Genomic DNA, 19,411 nt, shown 5'->3' on the forward strand with positions numbered 1-19,411 from the left:
CAAGGATAAAGGGGATAGAGGATACTTTTGGAGTACTGCGGGGGGGGAGAAGGATACAGGAATCATATGATATACTTAAGAGGGATTGCAGGGGGGCGGGAAGGATACAGGATACTTTTGAGGGATTGTAAGGGGTGAGAAGGATACAAGATGCTGTTGCGGGACTGTATATAGAAAATTACATAGAAAATCAGACCACAAGGGAAGGTTAGGTTAGGTTAGGTTAGTGAGTGAGAAGCATACAGAAACGATGCAGGATACTTTTGAGTGATTGTAGAGGGTGAGAAGGATACAAGAAGGATGAAGGACACTTTTGAGGGGTTGTAGAGGGAAGAGGAGAGGGAGAAGGATACACGAATGCTACATGATACTATTAAGGGGTTTTAGAGGGACGGGAGGGATACAGGAATGATACTGGACACTCGAGGGATTGTAGGTGGGCGATAAGGATACAGTTTACTTCTGAGGTCCTGGGAGTGGAGTGGTAAAGGTCAAGGAGGTGGAGGAGGCTACAAAAACACACATCACACAACCTAACTCTACTACTATTTCCGTTCCCTCCTCCGCTCCCATTGTATACCTTTCTGACTAATCCACATTAAATCTTTATACATTGAAAAAAAAATGGGGGTGCTGGAGTAAGGCTAAGGGTGAAGAATGGGAGTTGGGTGTGGTTTTGGGGTGATGGGAGAATAGAAAAGGATGAAGCATAGGTGGGGTGAGCAGCGGGTGAAGAAAGTGAGAGGGTGTTGGGTGTGGCTTTGGGGTGTTGGGAGAATAGAAAAGGGTGAAAAAGGTGTGTTGGATGTGGTTTTGGGGTGATGGGAGAATAAAAAGAGGGTGTTGGATGTGGTTTTAGGGTGTTGGGAGAATAGAAAAGGGTGAAGAAGGTGTGTTGGGTGTGGTTTTGGGGTGATGGGAGAATAAAAAGAGGGTGTTGGGTGTGGTTTCAGGGTGTTGGGAGAATAGAAAAGGGTGAAGAAGGGGTGTTGGGTGTGGTTTTGGGGTGATAGGAGAATAGAAAAGGGTGAAGAAGGGGTGTTGGGTGTGGTTTTGGGGTGATAGGAGAATAGAAAAGGGTGAAAAAGGTGTGTTGGGTGTGGTTTTGGGGGGATGGGAAAATAGAAAAGGGTGAAGAATAGGTGGTGTTGGGAGTGGCTCAGGTGACATATGCAGGTGTAGGTGTGCTGTAGGAGTGCTTGGAGGTGATTAGAAGGTGTTATGAGTGGTGGTGAATGCATGGGTGTGACGTACGTGGTGGTGGTGGTGTTGAAGAATAGGTGGTGTTGGGTGTGGTTCAGGTGACATATGCAGGTGTGGGTGTGGTGTAGGAGTGCTTGGAGGTGATTAGAAGTGGTGTGGGTGGTGGTGAATGCTTGGGGGTAACGTACTTGTTGGCGGTGGTGTGGGTGGTGGTGGTGGCGTTGGTGGTGGTGGTGGCGGTGGTGGTGGTGTGGGTGGAGTGTTAGTGATGGTGGAGGTGTCCGGTTGTCTGCTTACCTGTAATTAATTAGTCAAGAGTCAGGTGAGGCAGAATTGTTTTAAATGTCAGTCGTGAGTGAGTGTTTACGTAGATGTTAGTGAAAGGTCTGCAAAGATTAATGATTTCTTTATAATATACTGATATTCTAATGAGGTTTTTTTCTTTTAATATATAAATATATATATAATCCGTACTCTGCTCGCGTCACGGAAAACAAATATGTATAAGATAGACATTTATGCAGTTTTCGATTCGTTTTTTATACATTTGGAAGCATGAGCTAGCCAATCACAGGACAGTAAAAAAATTGTCGTATGTCTCTCGTAGACAAGTGCCAGGTCCTTCAAATTGGAACGAGGAATAAGAAGTTCGAATACGAAATGCGCGGCGTTAAACTCAAAAGCGTTCAATGCGTCAAGGACTTGGGGGTCAAAATCGCGTCAAACCTCAAATTCTCACAGCAATGCATCGATGCAGCAAATAAAGCGAACAGAATGTTGGGCTTCATTAAAAGAAACTTTGTATTCAAGAATAAAGATGTAATACTCCCGCTCTACAACAGTTTAGTCAGACCCCACTTGGAATATGCGGTACAGTTTTGGTCTCCCCACCATGCAAAGGATATTGCTAAATTAGAAGGTGTTCAGCGTCGGGCAACGAAAATGATCCCTTCCTTGCGCAGCAAATCCTACGAAGAAAGGCTTTCTACCCTTAACATGTTCTCTCTTGAGAAACGTCGCCTCCGAGGAAAACTGATCGAATGTTTTAAAATACTTAATGGTTTCACGAATGTAGACAGATCGACGTTGTTTGTGATCGATGACACTTTGCGCACGAGGAACAATGGCGTAAAACTCAGATGTAGACAAGTAAATTCGGACTGCACCAAGTTTTTCTTCACCAACGTTATAGTGCGAGAATGGAATAAGCTTCCACCATCAGTGGTCCAGTGTAACACGATTGACTCCTTCAAAAATAAGCTCGACCGTCACTTCCTTCAACTTAATATCAACTAGAGTAGAAATGCAACGTTTTGGAGTCTTCTGATTAATGTAAAATCACTTAGGTTTAAGGACAGACCACCAAGTCTGGACCATGGGGTCTGTGTGGTCTGATTTTCTATGTAAATCTATGTAAATCTCTCTCTCTCTCTCTCTCTCTCTCTCTCTCTCTCTCTCTCTCTCTCTCTCTCTCTCTCTCTCTCTCTCTCTCTCTCTCTCTCTCTCTCTCTCTCTCTCTCTCTCTCTCTCTCTCTCTCTCTCTCTCTCTCTCTCTCTCTCTCTCTCTCTCTCTCTCTCTCTCTCTCTCTCTCTCTCTCTCTCTCTCTCTCTCTCTCTCTCTCTCTCTCTCTCTCTCTCTCTCTCTCTCTCTCTCTCTCTCTCTCTCTCTCTCTCTCTCTCTCTCTCTCTCTCTCTCTCAAGGGTGGCAGCAGCATTCTCGATATATGAGTCCACACTTGAGGAAGGCTTAAGAGGGCGTGGGTAGATTATTAACAGTCACTCGGGGGCGATAGGACAGAGGTTACTGCTCGAGGATGTGTGGAGGAGGAGGAGGAGGAAGAGGAGGAGGGAAAGAGAGTTGAGTGTGTGTGATGTGAAAGGGAGGAGGGAGGAGAAAAAATAGGGGGGTTGTGTGAGTTTGTTTATGTGTGTTTGTGTGTGTGTGTGTGTGTGTGTGTGTGTGTGTGTGTGTGTGTGTGTGGTCTAAACGTTTATTCATACAACACACACACACACACACACACAGGGGCGCTTGACAAGGTGACACAAGGATATTATCTCATTACGTCATTTCTTTTAGACTCAACACTTTAAAAGAATCCAAATCATCTCCATCCCAACACGCTTCCTCCCAAAGACTTAATCTCCACTCCTCCCATGTCGCTTCCTCCCCTAGATACCTCCCCATTACGCCTTTCCTGCCACGTAATTCCCAGCCCTCCCCTAGACACCTCTCCAGCGCGTCTCCCCAACCGCTTTCCCGCCACGTAATCCCCAGTCCTCCCCCGCGCGGCGCTCCCCCACTGAGTCACACGAGGTCACCAAGGGAAGGCGTGGGTTAGTGGGAAAGGTCATTGCTCAGAAGGGCATACGGGGCCGAGGCAGACGGACAGAAAGACAGGCAAACATAGGATAACACTGAGACTTGCACACAGAGACAGACAAACAGATAAACAAACATATGATGACACTGACAGAACCAGAGACAGACGGACAGACAGACAAACATATGTTGATACTGACAGAACCAGAAACAGACGGACAGACAGACAAACATAAGAGATACTGACAGAAACAGAGACAGACAGACAGACAGACAAACATAAGATTATACTGACAGAAACAGAGACAGACGGATAGATAGACAGACTAACAGAACAATACAGATATACAGGCACAGAAACAGAGGTGCGGCCAAATAGACAGAAAAGCGGAGAGACAGACAGACAGAAAGACAGACGAACATAAAATAATGACAGATAAACAGACAGACAGACGGACAAGCAGACAAATAGAAAAAGAGAAAATCATGAACAGACAGACACAGAGAGAAAGATAGAAAAAAATAAGACAGACAGACAGAGAGGCAAGAAATATGTGAAAATATGTGTTAAGATTAAACTGAATTTGACCACACGTTTCTTGACATCATTTCCTTGCCATTTTTCTGTTTACAAAGGAGCAGCGGGTTGTTGTTGTTGTTGTTGTCTTTTTATAATATACATTTGGTTTCAGCTCTTGATTTTGCCCCCACCCTAAAAATGCAAAGGGCAGCTATTTCTCAAGGGATAGTGTGATGAGGGCAGTGGCAAGGCTTTCTGGGGGAGTCACAGAGGCCCTTGGCAGGAGAGAGAAAGGGCGAGAAAGGAAAATTTTTACATCCGCTCCGAGATGAGTTGTTTATAGGTGGTGAGGGAGATGCTGGCTTCCTCTCCCTCACGCCTTCCATCCCTCACTCACTCATTCTGTTCTTCACTCACTCACCCCCTCACTCATTCACTCACACACCTACTTAACTAAGACGGAATGAATAGCTCTTTGAATTTCTTATATAGTAACAGAAGCAGCTTAAGGGAAAGAAAACACAGAAAAAGTCCTCCTAGTGGTTCTCCTGAAAAAGAAAAGGGAATGGAGTGGCCATAAGAGAGGATCAATTTCGGATGGCGAGGTGTCAGGCCCAAGTATTTAAACCTATCGGGCTCCTATTACGAATCTTCTGCAATGCCCTAGAGAAGATTAGTCGCGTTTTCACGGTTCAGCTTTCCCTTTCAAGATGCAGAAATAGTGTAAAACTATCTCGAGCCTCACAAACCAGGCACTGAAAACCCCAGCACCTTCTACAAGAGGCTCTTAACCCGGTACTTGCGGGGATCATGTTTCTTAAAGGCCCCTCTAAGCGAGAAAAATGAGAAAAAATCATCACTCACGCAAACCATTTCATAATATATATCAACGCATTTGTGATAAGTTTATGCATCATCTATTTTGGGGGTTTATATCATGGCAAAAATGTGGCCCGTCGCTGGTACACGGTAAAGCCACAAACTTGTTCCGTCGCCGCTACCTGGCTATTACAAGAAGCGTACTGAGGTGCCGATAGTGATGTGTAATATAATGAGAGTAATGGTGCTTCATTTTTCTGCTGATGATGGTGTTATACTGAAGCCTGTTAGTTGACTGAATGAGTGGTTTCTACACTGAATTATTTTTTTTCTGCTTTTTGTCGTGAGTTCTATTTAAGTATATTTTTTTCGTGTTTTCTCTCTATCCATTGCCTTCCTTTTTTTGGCTGTGATCACTATTAGCTACGTGTAATTCGATTCCATTTTCTTTCTTCGGCAGTTTCGGGTTTTTGTTGTGATCACTGTTAGCTACGTGTAAATCGATTCCACTTTCCTTCTTCGGCAGTTTCGGGTTTTTGTTGTGATCACTGTTAGCTACGTGTAAATCGATTCCACTTTCCTTCTTCGGCAGTTTTGAGTTTTTGTTGTGATCACTGTTAGCTACGTGTAAATCGATTCCACTTTCCTTCTTCGGCAGTTTTGAGTTTTTGCTGTGATCACTGTTAGCTACGTGTAAATCGATTCCACTTTCCTTCTTCGGCAGTTTTGAGTTTTTGCTGTGATCACTGTTAGCTACGTGTAAATCGATTCCACTTTCCTTCTTCGGCAGTTTTGGGTTTAACGTTTGAGACTGCGAGCCATGGAGTGATTGAAGTATGGCATCAGTAAAGACCAAAAGATGTACAGTGTGCCTCTAGGTTTGAGATGCTCGAAGTATGGCATCAGTAAAGAGCAAAATATGTAGTGTGCCTCTAGGTTTGAGATGCTCGAAGTATGGCATCAGTAAAGAGCAAAATATGTAGTGTGCCTCTAGGTTTGAGATGCTCGAAGTATGGCATCAGTAAAGAGCAAAAGATGTACAGTGTGCCTCTAGGTCTGAGATGCTCGAAGTATGGCATCAGTAAAGAGCAAAAGATGTACAGTGTGCCTCTAGCTCTGAGATGCTCTACAAATAAAGTAATGTTGACGATGATAATAAGTACAGTAATGACAATAATGATAATGATAATAAGCGATGTGCGAGGCTGAGAACAAGTGATTTTTTTTATTCATATCATTTAGGGTTTCTTTATTATGTTTTATTAGTATGTATTTTTTATTATGATTTTTTTTTCTATTATGTATCCTTCGTCATCATCATCATCATCATCATCACTCATTGCCATTATTATTTTTTCTTTATTGTGTATCTTTCGCCATAGTCATCGTCATCACCATCATCATCATCTTCACTCATTGCCATTATTATTTTTTTCTTTATTATGTATCTTTCACCATAGTCATCGTCATCATCATCATCATCATCATCACTCATTGCCATTATTATTTTTTCTTTATTATGTACCTTTCGCCATAGTCATCGTCATCACCATCATCATCATCTTCACTCATTGCCATTATTATTTTTTTCTTTATTATGTATCTTTCACCATATTCATCGTCATTACCAAAAATTGACCTCTCTTTCGGCCACCTCTTTTGATTCTTTTTAGGAGCAGCGAGTAGCGGGCTTTTTTTTATTATTATTGTTTCCCTTTTTTTTTGTGCCCTTGAGCTGTCTCCTTTGTTGTAAAAAAAAAAATTATCATCAGCCATTACTAACCTACCGTAGGCCAAAGGGTTGTTCATCAGCTATCTCCATTTCTGATGTTAGTGTACTCCATCCGGGAAATGCTCTAATCTAACCTTTCCACTTGGCCCGCTGTCTGCCCTGACTTACACAATTTCTGGGATGTTGCTCTCCTAGTATTTGTGTCTCCGTATGTTATTAGTTATACAGATATTCATGAAGTAAATTGTAGGATAGGGTTTTTTTCTATTTGCTTCGCCTTACTTATTTCATTACTTGCTTATTACTTGGTCTTTTCTTTTTTTCTTATCTGTTTTCTCTTTTTTTTCTCTTTTTTTTCTACATATTTTACGTTCACTGCCTCTTACTTTTCTTATCCGTGTCTGCTCGTCGAGGGGACTCTGTTTAGGTCCGTGTCAACTTTCTTACTTTGTTGCTTAATGGACCTCAAAAATAACTAAAATAATAATAATAGTTCCACACTTGGTTCGTGGTTCTCGGGTCAAGCATTGTACTAAGACGTCATACTGAGTCACACATTAAAGTTCTTAGATCGTATAATTGCTCTTTGTGGGAGGATGGCTTCAGTCGTAATCTTGTTGTTACGTTTCTACTTTGCTATGTTTGATGGCATAAAATCGTGTTATTGTTTAGACTGAAGAATGACGGAAACATTCAACAAGGAAGTACAAAAATAATGATAATAATAATGATAATAATAATAATAATAATAATAATAATAATAATAATAATAATAATAATAATAATAATAATAATAATAGTAATAATAGTAATAATGATGATAATAATGATAACAATAATAATAATGAGACAAAGGTAACGATATAAGAAAAGATACATATAATTGATAACATATGTATATTTTCTTATATCGTTACCGTTTTCTCGTTATCATTATTATTATTATTATTATTATTATTATTATTATTATTATTATTATCATCATCATCAATATTATCATTATTTTTGTACTTCCATGTTGAATCTTTCCGTCATTTTTGAGTCTAAACAATAACACGATTTTATCCCAGCAAACATTTTTTCTCCCCGTTCACCTCATTTATTATTTTCCTTTTCTTTCTTCTCTTCCTTCTCTTTCTTTTCCCTCTCTTCCCTTCCTTCTCTTTCTCCTTCCTCGCCGTTGTTTCCCAGAGAGGTCATGAATGGCTACCAGAGTCGTGAGCTCATCGTATCCGCCTCTCTCTCTCTCTCTCTCTCTCTCTCTCTCTCTCTCTCTCTCTCTCTCTCTCTCTCTCTCTCTCTCTCTCTCTCTCTCTCTCTCTCTCTCTCTCTCTCTCTCTCTCTCTCTCTCTCTCTCTCTCTCTCTCTCTCTCTCTCTCTCTCTCTCTCTCTCTCTCTCTCTCTCTCTCTCTCTCTCTCTCTCTCTCTCTCTCTCTCTCTCTCTCTCTCTCTCTCTCTCTCTCTCTCTCTCTCTCTCTCTCTCTCTCTCTCTCTCTCTCTCTCTCTCTCTCTCTCTCTCTCTCTCTCTCACACACACACACACACACACACACACACACAACACTCCATTCAATACATTACGTCATCGCTCTGTCTCTCCACCAATCAGGCTCCTTCCAGTGGGTCATGACGTCACAATCCACCAATCACGTTGAAGCTGAAGGAACATGATGTCATCGGTGTTATTTTTTCCCTCTGTTTAACCTTTAATTTTTTTTTTTGTTTCCGTGTTTTCCTTGTCTTACCTTTCCTCCTCCTTTTCTTTATCCTCTCTTCGCTTCGCCTTTTCATTTATCTTTCCCTCTTTTTCTCCCTTTTCTCCTCGTCTTTTCATTTTCTTACTTTTTCTGCCTTTCTTTCCTTTTTCTTCTCGTTTTTTTCTGTATCTTTTTCCTTCTCCGTTTCCTCCTCATCTTTTTTTATTTATCTTGCCTTCGCTTTTCCTTCTTTTCCCTTTTTTTCCTTCGTGTTTTTCATTCTTCCTTTCCTTCTCTCTTTCCTCTTCTTTCCTCCTCGTGCTTTCCTTTACTTTCCTTTCTTTCTTCCTTTCTTTCTTCCTTTCCTTCTCCCTCTCCTTCCCTATTTGCCTTTCCTTCTAACTTTTCCTCTTTCCCATCCGTCCTTCTTTACCTCTTCTCCTACCCCTTCCCTCTCTTTTCCTCCCTTCCTCTTCTTCCTTACCCCTCTCCCCTCCTTTATCATACGTTCCCCTTTCCCTCCACTCCTTTTCATCTCCTTCCACATTCTCCCTTTCTTCAAATTACGATTCCTTGCCCTTCTTCTCTTCCTATCTATTCCTTCTCGCCTCCTCCTGTTTCTCCTTCATTCCTCTCCTTCCCTTTCCATCCCTTATCTTTCCCTCCCTTCCCTTTTCCTCCCTTCCCCTTCCCATCGCCTCTCTCTTCCTTCCCTTTCCCTTCCTTTCCCTCCCGTTCCTTCCCTTCCTTTCCCTTCCTTTCCTTCCCTTCCCTTCCCTTCTTCCTCATTCTTCTTGTCCCTCCCTTTCCCTTCCTTCCCCTTCCCATCGTCTCTCCCTTCCTTCCCTTCCCTTCCCTCCCTCTCCCTTCCTTTCCACTCCACCCGTCCCTCCCTTCCCCTCCCTCCCTTCCCTACCCTTCCTCCCCACTCATCCTTCTCTTCCTCTCCTTTCCCTTCCCTCCTCCTCCTCTCGTTCCCTTTGCTTCCCCCCTCCTATCTCCTCCCCCTCCCTTCTCCCTTCCCCTCCCCTCTCCCCTCTCCACTGTTCCTAATCGCTCTTCCATGACCTCCGCACTGCCATGACTATCATTTGTGTGTATCTCTATCTCTATCTCTTCTTCTCTCTCTCTCCTCCTCCTCTGTTCTTTATTCTCTTCGTTTCTCTCCCTTCTTAATCCCTTTAATTTTTTTCATTATTTTTGCACTTGTTTTTTCTATTTCATTTTTGTTGTTGTTGTTGTTGTTGTTGTTGTTCATTTTTTTCATTTATTCTTTTAGTGTTTTTTGTTGTTTTTATTTTGTTTGTTTTTATTTTTTTATCTTTTTTATCGTCTCTCTCTCTCTCTCTCTCTCTCTCTCTCTCTCTCTCTCTCTCTCTCTCTCTCTCTCTCTCTCTCTCTCTCTCTCTCTCTCTCTCTCTCTCTCTCTCTCTCTCTCTCTCTCTCTCTCTCTCTCTCTCTCTCTCTCTCTCTCTCTCACGCCAATCCAGGCCCTGATATCTATTCAAAACTATCTTCGAATAAGAGCTTTCTATCAATCACTCTCTCTCTCTCTCTCTCTCTCTCTCTCTCTCTCTCTCTCTCTCTCTCTCTCTCTCTCTCTCTCTCTCTCTCTCTCTCTCTCTCTCTCTCTCTCTCTCTCTCTCTCTCTCTCTCTCTCTCTCTCTCTCTCTCTCTCTCTCTCTCTCTCTCTCTCTCTCTCTCTCAGTGTAACATTAAGACCGGCATTAATTACTCTCCCCTTTCCTCCCCACCCTCCCCTTTCCTCCCCTTTCCTCCCCTCCCTCCCCATCTCCCCTTTCCTCCACTTTACATAAGGCCTACATCTCTTCTCTTTACTCTCCTCTCTACTTCGTTTGCTTTCCTTTCCCACTCCTTCCTTCCCTCCCTCCCTACCTCTCTCTCCCTTCTTCCTTCCCTTGCCTCCCCTCCTTCGCCTCTCTTCCTCTCCCTCCCTTTTTATCTCCCATATCTTCTCTCTACCCTATCCTCCCTTCCTCCTTCCCCTCCCTTCTTCTTTCCCTTCTTCCCTCTTTCGTTTCTCTCCCCTCCCTCCCTTCTTTCTTCCCATATCTTCTTTCTTTTCTTCCCTTCTTCCCTTCCTTATCTTCTCCCCGCCATAGTTCCCTCCCCATTTCCTCCTTCCCTTATCTTCTCCCTTCCCTTCTCTTCCTTCATGTCCACTCCCGCTCTCCATTCTTCATTCTCCTCCTCTCCCTTCTCCTTTTCTTCCTCCCGCTTCCTCTCTTTCCTCCTCCTCCTTTCCTCTTCTCCCCTCTTCTCCTTCCCTTCTTCGCTCTTCTCACGTCTCTTACTGCTTCTCGTACTTCATCTTTTATTCTCTCTTTTTTTTCCTCTTTCCTTACTTATCATCTTCTTTCTTCTTGTCTCCTTCCTATACTATCTCCTTCTACTCATATTCCTTCTTTTCTCCTCTCATCTTCTTCCTCTTCCACCTCCTCCTCCATCTTCTCTCCTCCTCTCTTCCCTTTAACTTTCCTTTTTCTCCTAATCCTCCTCCTCTTTTTCTCTTCCCTTCTTTTCAACTTTTCTCTTCTTCATATTCCGTCTTCTCTTCTTCCCCCTCCCCTTCAACTTTCTATCTCCTCCTCCTCCTCCTCCTCCTCCTTCCTCCCTGCACCATGTCGTCTCCTAATTCTACGCCTACTCCTTTTTCTCTCCTCCTCCCTTCCCTTCAACTTTCCTCCTCCACTCCTCCTCCTCCTCCTCTTCTTCCTCCTCCTCCTCCAACTCCTTCAGACCGTGACTCACATAACCTTCTTTTTTAGGTCAGAGAAACATAGAAACAGGAAATAACTATCAGGTTTTTTTTTTTCTTTCTTTTCTTTCATCACTCACCTTCACCGAGCTCACCTCATGACGCAGCGGGGTATTTAGGGCGTTTATCTCCGCGGCGTTATTAATACAGGAAGGAGAAGTTGTTAAAATGCTAATCTTATCCGAGGCCGTGAGTTTTGTCGTCGTAGAAGGGAGTGATTGTAACTGAAGTGATTTTGAATTGTAAGTGAAGTGTTATATCAGATTGTTTCGCTGTATGAGTTGTCGTGAGGTCACCGTTTTGATTTTGATTTATAGTAAGGGAAACGACTAAATGGCAATGAAGGGAAAATAAAAAGAAAAATTAGGCGTTTAGTTCTGCTCCCGGGAAAGCAAAATGGAAGTGTCGAGAAGAGAGATTAATTTCAGATGTAGAAGTGTCTTGATTTTGAACCGAAGTGAAGAAGAGATTGATTTAAGTTTACAAGGCGAGATATCAAGACGAGATTGAAGGATTGATTAATTTAAGTTTACAAGGCGAGATATCAAGACGAGATTGGATTATATATTTTTTTAAGTTACAAGGCGATATCAGGAGAGAAGATGATTGATGTGATGTATTTTAAGTTTACAAGGCGAGATATCAAGACGAGATTGAAGGATTGATGTATTTTAAGTTTACAAGGCGAGATATCAAGACGAGATTGAAGGATTGATGTATTTTAAGTTTACAAGGCGAGATATCAAGACGAGATTGAAGGATTGATGTATTTTAAGTTTACAAGGCGAGATATCAAGACGAGATTGAAGGATTGATTATTTTAAGTTTACAAGGCGAGATATCAAGACGAGATTGAAGGATTGATTATTTTAAGTTTACATGACAAGATATATAAGATGAAATTGAAGGATAGATTATTTTAAGTTTACCAGACAAGATGAAATTGAAGGACAGATTAATTGAACTTTACAAGACGACATATACAAGATGAAATTAAAGGATAGATTATTTTAAGTTTACAAAACAGGATTTATACGACGAAATTGAAGGACATTTAATTTTAATTTTATAAGACGAGATATCAAGATGAAATGGAAGGATAGATTATTTTAAGTTTACAAGACAAGATATACAAGATTAAATTGAAGGATAGATTAACTTTACAAGACGAAATATATATACCAGACAAGATTGAAGGATAGACAAATTAAACTTCACAAGTCTAGATGGAAATGTGAAGTGGAAACAAACCAACGCAACGCAAAACAAAATTCACTCACAATAATGCTTTTTCGAATTACAAAAAAAGCTATAAAAAAACGACTGAAAAGCTATAGCACTAAAACCTAACAAAAAAATAGAACTAAAAAAATAACTAGAAAACTAATTAAATTTTACAAGACAAGATTGAAGGACACATTGATTAAACTCTACAAGACGAAATGGAAATGGAAACTAGAAAATAATGAAGCCAACATATACCAAAATTCATACACAAAAAAGCTCTCTTGAAATATAATAAACGTAGAAAAATAAAATCACGTCGTCTCAGGAATAATAATGATATATAATCCAATCTCAAAATAGACTAAAAATGAAAAATGTAAGTAGAAGGATTTGGTCACGAAGGACATGAACTAATTGTGATGTTAATAAGTCTAAATTCACATATAATAATAGAGAATCTTAAAATCCTAAAATACACTAAATCTAAGAAAGTATAAGCAAAAGAATTTAGTCACGTACGTAGGAAATGAACTAATTGTGACGTTAATGTGTTTTAATTATATAGAGTCCACAGCTGAGAAGAAATATGTCGGTAATACACACAGGGTCACCAAATAGTCTCTTACCTAAACATGTTTCCGTAAAAAAGTGAATAAGTTAGTACACGAGTTCAAAAATAAAAGTGAAATGTCCGTCATATTCACATAATCACAATATACTTTTTTTAATTATATTCATTTAGGAAAAAAAGTGGATTGTTTAAACAGGTCAAGCAAATGTTCTTCCTCTTCTTTTCCCTCTACTCTACCCTCCTCCTCCTCCTCCTACTCCTCCTCCTGTTTTTTCTTTTTTTTTCTTTTTTTTTCTTTTTCTTTCTCTCCTTTATTCTTTCTCCCTTTCCTTCTTCTTCTTCTTCTTCTTCTTCTTCTTCTTCTCCTCCTCCTCCTCCTCCTCCTCCTCCTCCTCCTCCTCCTCCTCCTTCGTCTACTTTTCTTCTTCTTCTTCTTCTTTCTCTTCTTCTCCTCCTTCTTTTTTTTCTTCTTCTTTAATTACACGCATGAACAAAAAAAAAAGTTGAAAATGGAGTACATGGTGAGTGTTTAGTTAAGCTTGAACTCCCACAAGCTTATTCATTTCTTTTTTGTTTGTTTGTGTTTGTTTGTCTCTGTTCGTTGGCACCGAGCCTCTCCCCGCTGACCAAGCAGTGCCAAGTGACTCCCGCAATCTTTATTTCGGAGGCACGCGTTATCTTCTTCCTCTTCCTCTTCTTCTTCTTCTTCGTCTTGTTCTTCTTCTCCTTCTTCTTCTTCTTCTTCTTCTTCTTCTTCTTCTTCTTCGTCTTGTTCGTCTTCTCCTCCTACTCTAAACTTATCCTTCTCCTCTACCTTTTTTTCTTTTTTTTTCTTTCTTCCTTTCCTCCTTTTTTTCTTCTTCTTCTTTTTCTTTTTCTTTTCTTTTTTCTTCTTCTTCTTCTTCTTCTTCTTCTTCTTCTTCTTCTTCTTCTTCTCCTCCTCGTCCTCCTCCTCCTCCTCCTCCTCCTCCTCCTCCTCCTTCCTCTTCGTATCATAACCATTTCTTTCCTTCCCATTTCCCATTTTCTATCTTTCTTTTCCTTCTATATTTTCCGTGACTGTAAAGTAATAATAATAATAATAATAATAATAATAATAATAATAATAATAATAATGCTGATAATAATAATAATTACGGAGACATAACTTAGTGTAATGACTGTAATATGAGCGGTTGCCACCATTACTCTCTCTCTCTCTCTCTCTCTCTCTCTCTCTCTCTCTCTCTCTCTCTCTCTCTCTCTCTCTCTCTCTCTCTCTCTCTCTCTCTCTCTCTCTCCCCCCCCCCATCCCCCCATCCGTTTTCCCTCCCACTGCCATTCTTATCAGGTGAGGTAACTCTCTCTCTCTCTCTCTCTCTCTCTCTCTCTCTCTCTCTCTCTCTCTCTCTCTCTCTCTCTCTCTCTCTCTCTCTCTCTCTCTCTCTCTCTCTCTCTCTCTCTCTCCATACATTAACCTTTTTGTGGGCGAGGAAACATGATTAGGCTCCGTGTGTGTGTGTGTGTGTGTGTGTGTGTGTGTGTCCGTCACGTTCACCACCACTTCCGTTCTTTTGAGGTGACTCAGGTATCATATGAGGAAGGAAAAAAAAAAAAGATGTACGGAAAAAAAACGCGATTGTAAGTTTTTTTCCCTTATCGGTTTTCCTACCACCACCACCAACAACAACAACAACAACAACAACAACAACAACAACAACAGTCTATAATGAAGGAAAACTAATCCCTTTTCTAATTTCGCCTTTTATTTTTCTTCTTCTTCTTCTTCTTCTTCTTCTTCTACTTCTACTTCTACTTCTTCTTCTTCTTCTTCTTCTTCTTCTTCTTCTTCTTCTTCTTCTTCTTTTCCTTCTTTTTCAGTTTTTATGTTGCTTCCTCTCTTATTCCCGTTTAGTGCTCTCTCTCTCTCTCTCTCTCTCTCTCTCTCTCTCTCTCTCTCTCTCTCTCTCTCTCTCTCTCTCTCTCTCTCTCTCTCTCTCTCTCTCTCTCTCTCTCTCTCTCTCTCTCTCTCTCTCTCTCTCTCTCTCTCTCTCTCTCTCTCTCTCTCTCTCTCTCTCTCTCTCTCTCTCTCTCTATTCTTCCTGTTGTTTTTCCTCTCCTCCCTCCTTTATATGATTCTCTCCCTCTTCTCCTTTTATCTTCGCCCCTCGCCTCTTTTTTTTCCTTTTCCCTTTCCTCTCTTTTCTTTCTTTTCTTCCCTTTTTCCTCCCCTCTTGCCTCTTTTCGCGTATCCCTCATTTTTTTTTTATCTTTCTATAGTCTCTTTCTTTCCCTTCCTCCTTCTCTCTTGCCTTCCTTCATTCTTTTCCTTTCTACTCCTTCCTTTCTTCCCACGCTCCCTCGTTATCATTTCCTTCCCTCCTTTCCTTCATCTCTTTTCTTCATTTAATTATCTTCCTTTCTACTCCTTCTCGATTTCTTCCCTCGTTCTCTCTCCTCATTTCCTTCCCTCCTCTCCTTCATCTCTTTTCTTCATTTAATTCTCTTCCTTTCTACTCCTTCTCGATTTCTTCCCTCGTTCTCTCTCCTCATTTCCTTCCCTCCTTTCCTTCATCTCTTTTCTTCATTATTTCTCTTCCTTTCTACTTCTTCTCGATTTCTTCCTTCGTTCTCTCCCCTTATTTCCTTTCCTCCTTCTTTCCTTCCCTCCTTTCCTCCCTCTCTCCTTCAACCCCTCACTCATTCCCTCCATCCTTCTGTCTGTCATGGTCCTTTAAACCCACCAGCCACTCCAAGGTCGTGGGTAGGACACACACACACACACACACGCACACACACTACAATGGCGGGTAACTCAAGGATGCAATTTCAGGCCCCCAAACTCTGCCTCGGCCAAACAAGCAGTAATGCAAACAAGCAAGTGAAGTATCAAGTGAAACAAAAATAAAAAAAAAAGCATGACACACACACACACACACACACACACGGAATTTTACCTTTTTTTTTTTTGTACATCTCCGCCTATAGCGCCGGTAGGCTTTCTTTAGGGGCCAGATGGACGGGCCAAGCCCGTCATAGCGCAGGCATTTTTTTTTATAATGGCGCCTGTTATGCTTGGCTCATGCTGCCCCCCGGAACTCATTCATTGCTCACTGGACGGTTTCTTCTAGAGTCCGCGTTGATGGGTTGATGTGGGTAGTTTTAGGCCACTCGGCGTTGACTGAAAAATCCCAGGTGGTAGCGTAGGGATTCGAACCGACGTTTTCCATGGCGTGGTGAATGTGGGCCCAGCACGCCAACCACTCAGCCACCGCCTACCCATATGGATAAGAGAGAGAGAGAGAGAGAGAGAGAGAGAGAGAGAGAGAGAGAGAGAGAGAGAGAGAGGGGTTGTGTGTGCGTATGAGGATATCAGTAACTATTACCAAGCATTCATTTCCGGTAATTATATCACCAAACGAACATACATACATACATACATACATACATACATACCTGCATACATACAAACAGTAAGACTTTCATAAATATATATAAAAAAAAGTCTTATCGCTTCTCACCTTCTTATTAATACCCGTAAATGCGATAAGGGAATTTTTTTTATATATTTTTTTAATCGTAAATCATGGTATTTCCTCCTCCTCCTCCTCCTCCTCCCCCTCTTCCTCCTCCTCTTTCTCCTCCACCTCCTCCTCCTCCTCCTCTTTCTTCTGCGTCCTCTCTCCTGCTCGTACCCTCAGTTGAAAAGACAAGCAGGAAAAGAGCAGGAGATATTGGGTCTGCTGTTTACTAATTTATTTCGCCCTGCTGTAAGAGGTAACTAGTAATAGTAGTAGTAGTAGTAGTAGTAGTAGTAGTAGTAGCAGCAATAGTGGTAGTAGTAGTAGTAGTAGTAGCAATAGTGGTAGTAGTATTAGTAGTAGTAATAGGAGGAGGAGGAGAAGGTATCTTTTAAGTAGTAGTAATAGTAGTAGTAGTAGTAGTAGTAGTAGTAGTAGTAGTAAGAATATCCACACCATTCATTACCTCCAAAGTATAGTACAAGAACTGTTTCAACAATATCATGTCGATCTTTTTTTTTCCAAGACGATAAAAATGAATGTATATTAATGATCTTACTTATACGCATGGCATCAGTAAGAAAGGGTTGTATAAAGAGGAGGGAAGGGCAGCAGGTTAAATGAATGAAGGGAAAGAGGTGTGTACGTAATGGGAAGGACCTAGGGAAAGACAGTGGACGAAGCGAAGGAGATGGAAGGGAAGAAAAATTATTGTAACTCCTCTTTATCACACTGTTTTCCTTCCCCTCCTGTCATGCTAACTAACGCTGTGTCCTAAGAACCAGAAAACAGGTTGATGAAATACGTAAGACCTCGCGGGAATGGTGAATGCTGTGGCACGTACGTACATACATAAATAGATAAGTAGGTGGATAGATAGATAGATAGATAGATAGATAGAGAGAGAGAGAGAGAGAGAGAGTGTGTGTGTGTGTGGCTGTGTTTATGATATACAAAACCCACCACGTAATGTGTATATTTAGCAGTCAAGATTTCTTTATATTATCCTCCCCTTCCCTCCCATTCTCCCTTCCCCTTCCCTTCCTTCCTTCCTTTCTTCCCTCCCTCCACCAACTCCTTTCCTTTCCTCCCATTCATCCTTCCATCCCTTCCCCTCCTTTCCTCTCACTCTTCCCTACTCCACTTCCCTTTCATCTCACTTCATTGCCTGCTTTCTACTTTCTTTCCTCCCCTTCTCATCCCTTCCTCCATTTCACCCCTCCCCTCTCTTTCCTCCTTTCTTCTTTCTTTCTTTCCCCTTTCGTCCTCTTTTTTTATCTTGTAACCCATCCACCTTTCCCCCCCTCCTTTCCCTTCCTCTGGTGACATCTCAATTTCCTCTCATTCCCTCCTGCCTCCCCTCCGTCAGGCCGCCTTCACCATGGCTTTGGAGATCAAGGTCGTGAGCGCCTCCAGCCTGCAGAACCTGGAGACGCTGGGAAAGAGTGACCCGTACGTGACAGTCAACTTCCAAGGTGTGTGAGGCTGTTTAGTTGTGTGTTTGTAACTTCGCCTTCCTCTGCCTGTGACTTCCTTCCTTTTCTCTACCTGTGTGTGACTGTACCTGTTCATCTACCTGTGTCACCTCACCTTCATCTACCTGCGTGATTACCTTCCTTTTCTCTACCTGTGTGTGACTGTACCTGTTCATCTACCTGTTTGACCTCACCTTCATTTACCTGCGTGATTACCTTCCTTTTCTCTACCTGTGTGAGACTTTACCTGTGCTTCTCCCTGTCTATTTGTAACTTCACCTTCCCCAACCTGTGTGACTTCCCTCCCCTTTCGTCTAGCTGTGTGACTACCTTCCTTCTACTACCTGTGTGAGACTGTTTACCTGTCCATCTACCTGTGTACCTACATTTGTGCTTCTCATTCATTATCATCTTTTATTTTTTCAGACACTTTATCCAGCGTGTTTTCTCTCTCTTTGGTTTCCTTTCCATCCAGTCACATGAGTTTTGTTTTTCATTTTTTTGACCATTCGATATTTTATTCTGCAGTATTTCCAACTTTGTGTCATCCCTTACCGTTCAACTGTAAACGATGTCTCTTTTTTTATATATACTTTGTCCTCCCTTACGATACAAAGCCAACTAACCTTCTGAGCTTTTCTCTTCTCCACTCACACGCGTCCTGCAGGAGACAAGAAGAAGACAGAAACCAAGTCGAGCACGTTAGACCCCGTGTGGGAGGAGACACTTCGCTGGGAGCTGTCCTCGAAGGCGCCGCGAGCTGACGAGTGCATAGACATCACCGTGAAGGACTACGAGAGGATAGGCAGAAACAGGTACGCCTTGGCAAATAGCAAAGATGGGTAAATTTAGCTTGTTTACAGTTTTTTTGTTTTCCTTCCTTCCTTCCTTCCTTCATTCATTCATTCATTCATTCCAAGGTTTTCTGTCTTTCATATTATTATCTCTCCCTTCACACCCCTTTCCTTCCCTACCTCCACCTCCTTCAGTCAGTTTTCCCTTCTTCCTTCCTTCCTTCCTTCTTTCATTCATTCATTCGTTCATTCATTTCAAGGTTTTCTTTCATCCATTTCTCCCTTATTTCTCTCGACCCTCCACTTCCTTCAGTCATAAAATACTTTCTCAATCCTTCCTGTCTTTCATCATCCAATCCTTCCTTTCTGCATTCATTTATTCATTCCAAGGATCTCTGTCTTTCACGTATCTCTCGACCTCTCTCTCCCGACCCTCCACCTCTTTCGATCACTATAAACGTTTCTTAATTCTTCCTTCCTTCGCTCATTCATTCACTCCTTTCTTCAATAATTCCAAGGTTCTATGGGCTGTATTTCAAGACACCATCGCTTCTCACATCAACTATTTCTAAAGGTTAAAGAGGGGATCAATCGGGTTTTCATGAGTGTTTAAGGTTCATGGCACAGAAGAAGGGTCAAACTACCACCAGGGTCATAAAACTACCCCTGGAAAGGCCTACAGCTCCTACGTAAGCCATGTCAAATATGTGAACTTGAGCGACGAAATGTTTTAAAATACGACCCTATGCCCTTCACCTTGTCATCATTTCC

General features: G+C 41.7%; 1 protein-coding gene across 9 annotated transcripts in view; it reads left to right on the forward strand.

Annotated features, from left to right (window-relative positions):
- The window catches only part of LOC126996090 (myoferlin-like), a 64,820-nt gene that overhangs the window by 10,600 nt on the left and 34,809 nt on the right, over window positions 1-19,411 (forward strand). For 8 of the 9 annotated variants that reach the window (XM_050856187.1, XM_050856192.1, XM_050856191.1 and 5 more), the window contains exons 3-4: window positions 17,741-17,846; window positions 18,514-18,661. In XM_050856187.1, coding sequence (XP_050712144.1) covers window positions 17,753-17,846; window positions 18,514-18,661 — 242 coding nt within the window. In that variant the 5' untranslated portion in view covers window positions 17,741-17,752. Of the gene's footprint in view, window positions 1-16,516; window positions 16,628-17,740; window positions 17,847-18,513; window positions 18,662-19,411 lie in introns of those variants that run through there. The other variant, XM_050856190.1, reaches the window with a different exon arrangement.

This window comes from Eriocheir sinensis, chromosome 9, assembly GCF_024679095.1.
Source record: "Eriocheir sinensis breed Jianghai 21 chromosome 9, ASM2467909v1, whole genome shotgun sequence".
NCBI classification, from domain to species: domain Eukaryota; kingdom Metazoa; phylum Arthropoda; class Malacostraca; order Decapoda; family Varunidae; genus Eriocheir; species Eriocheir sinensis.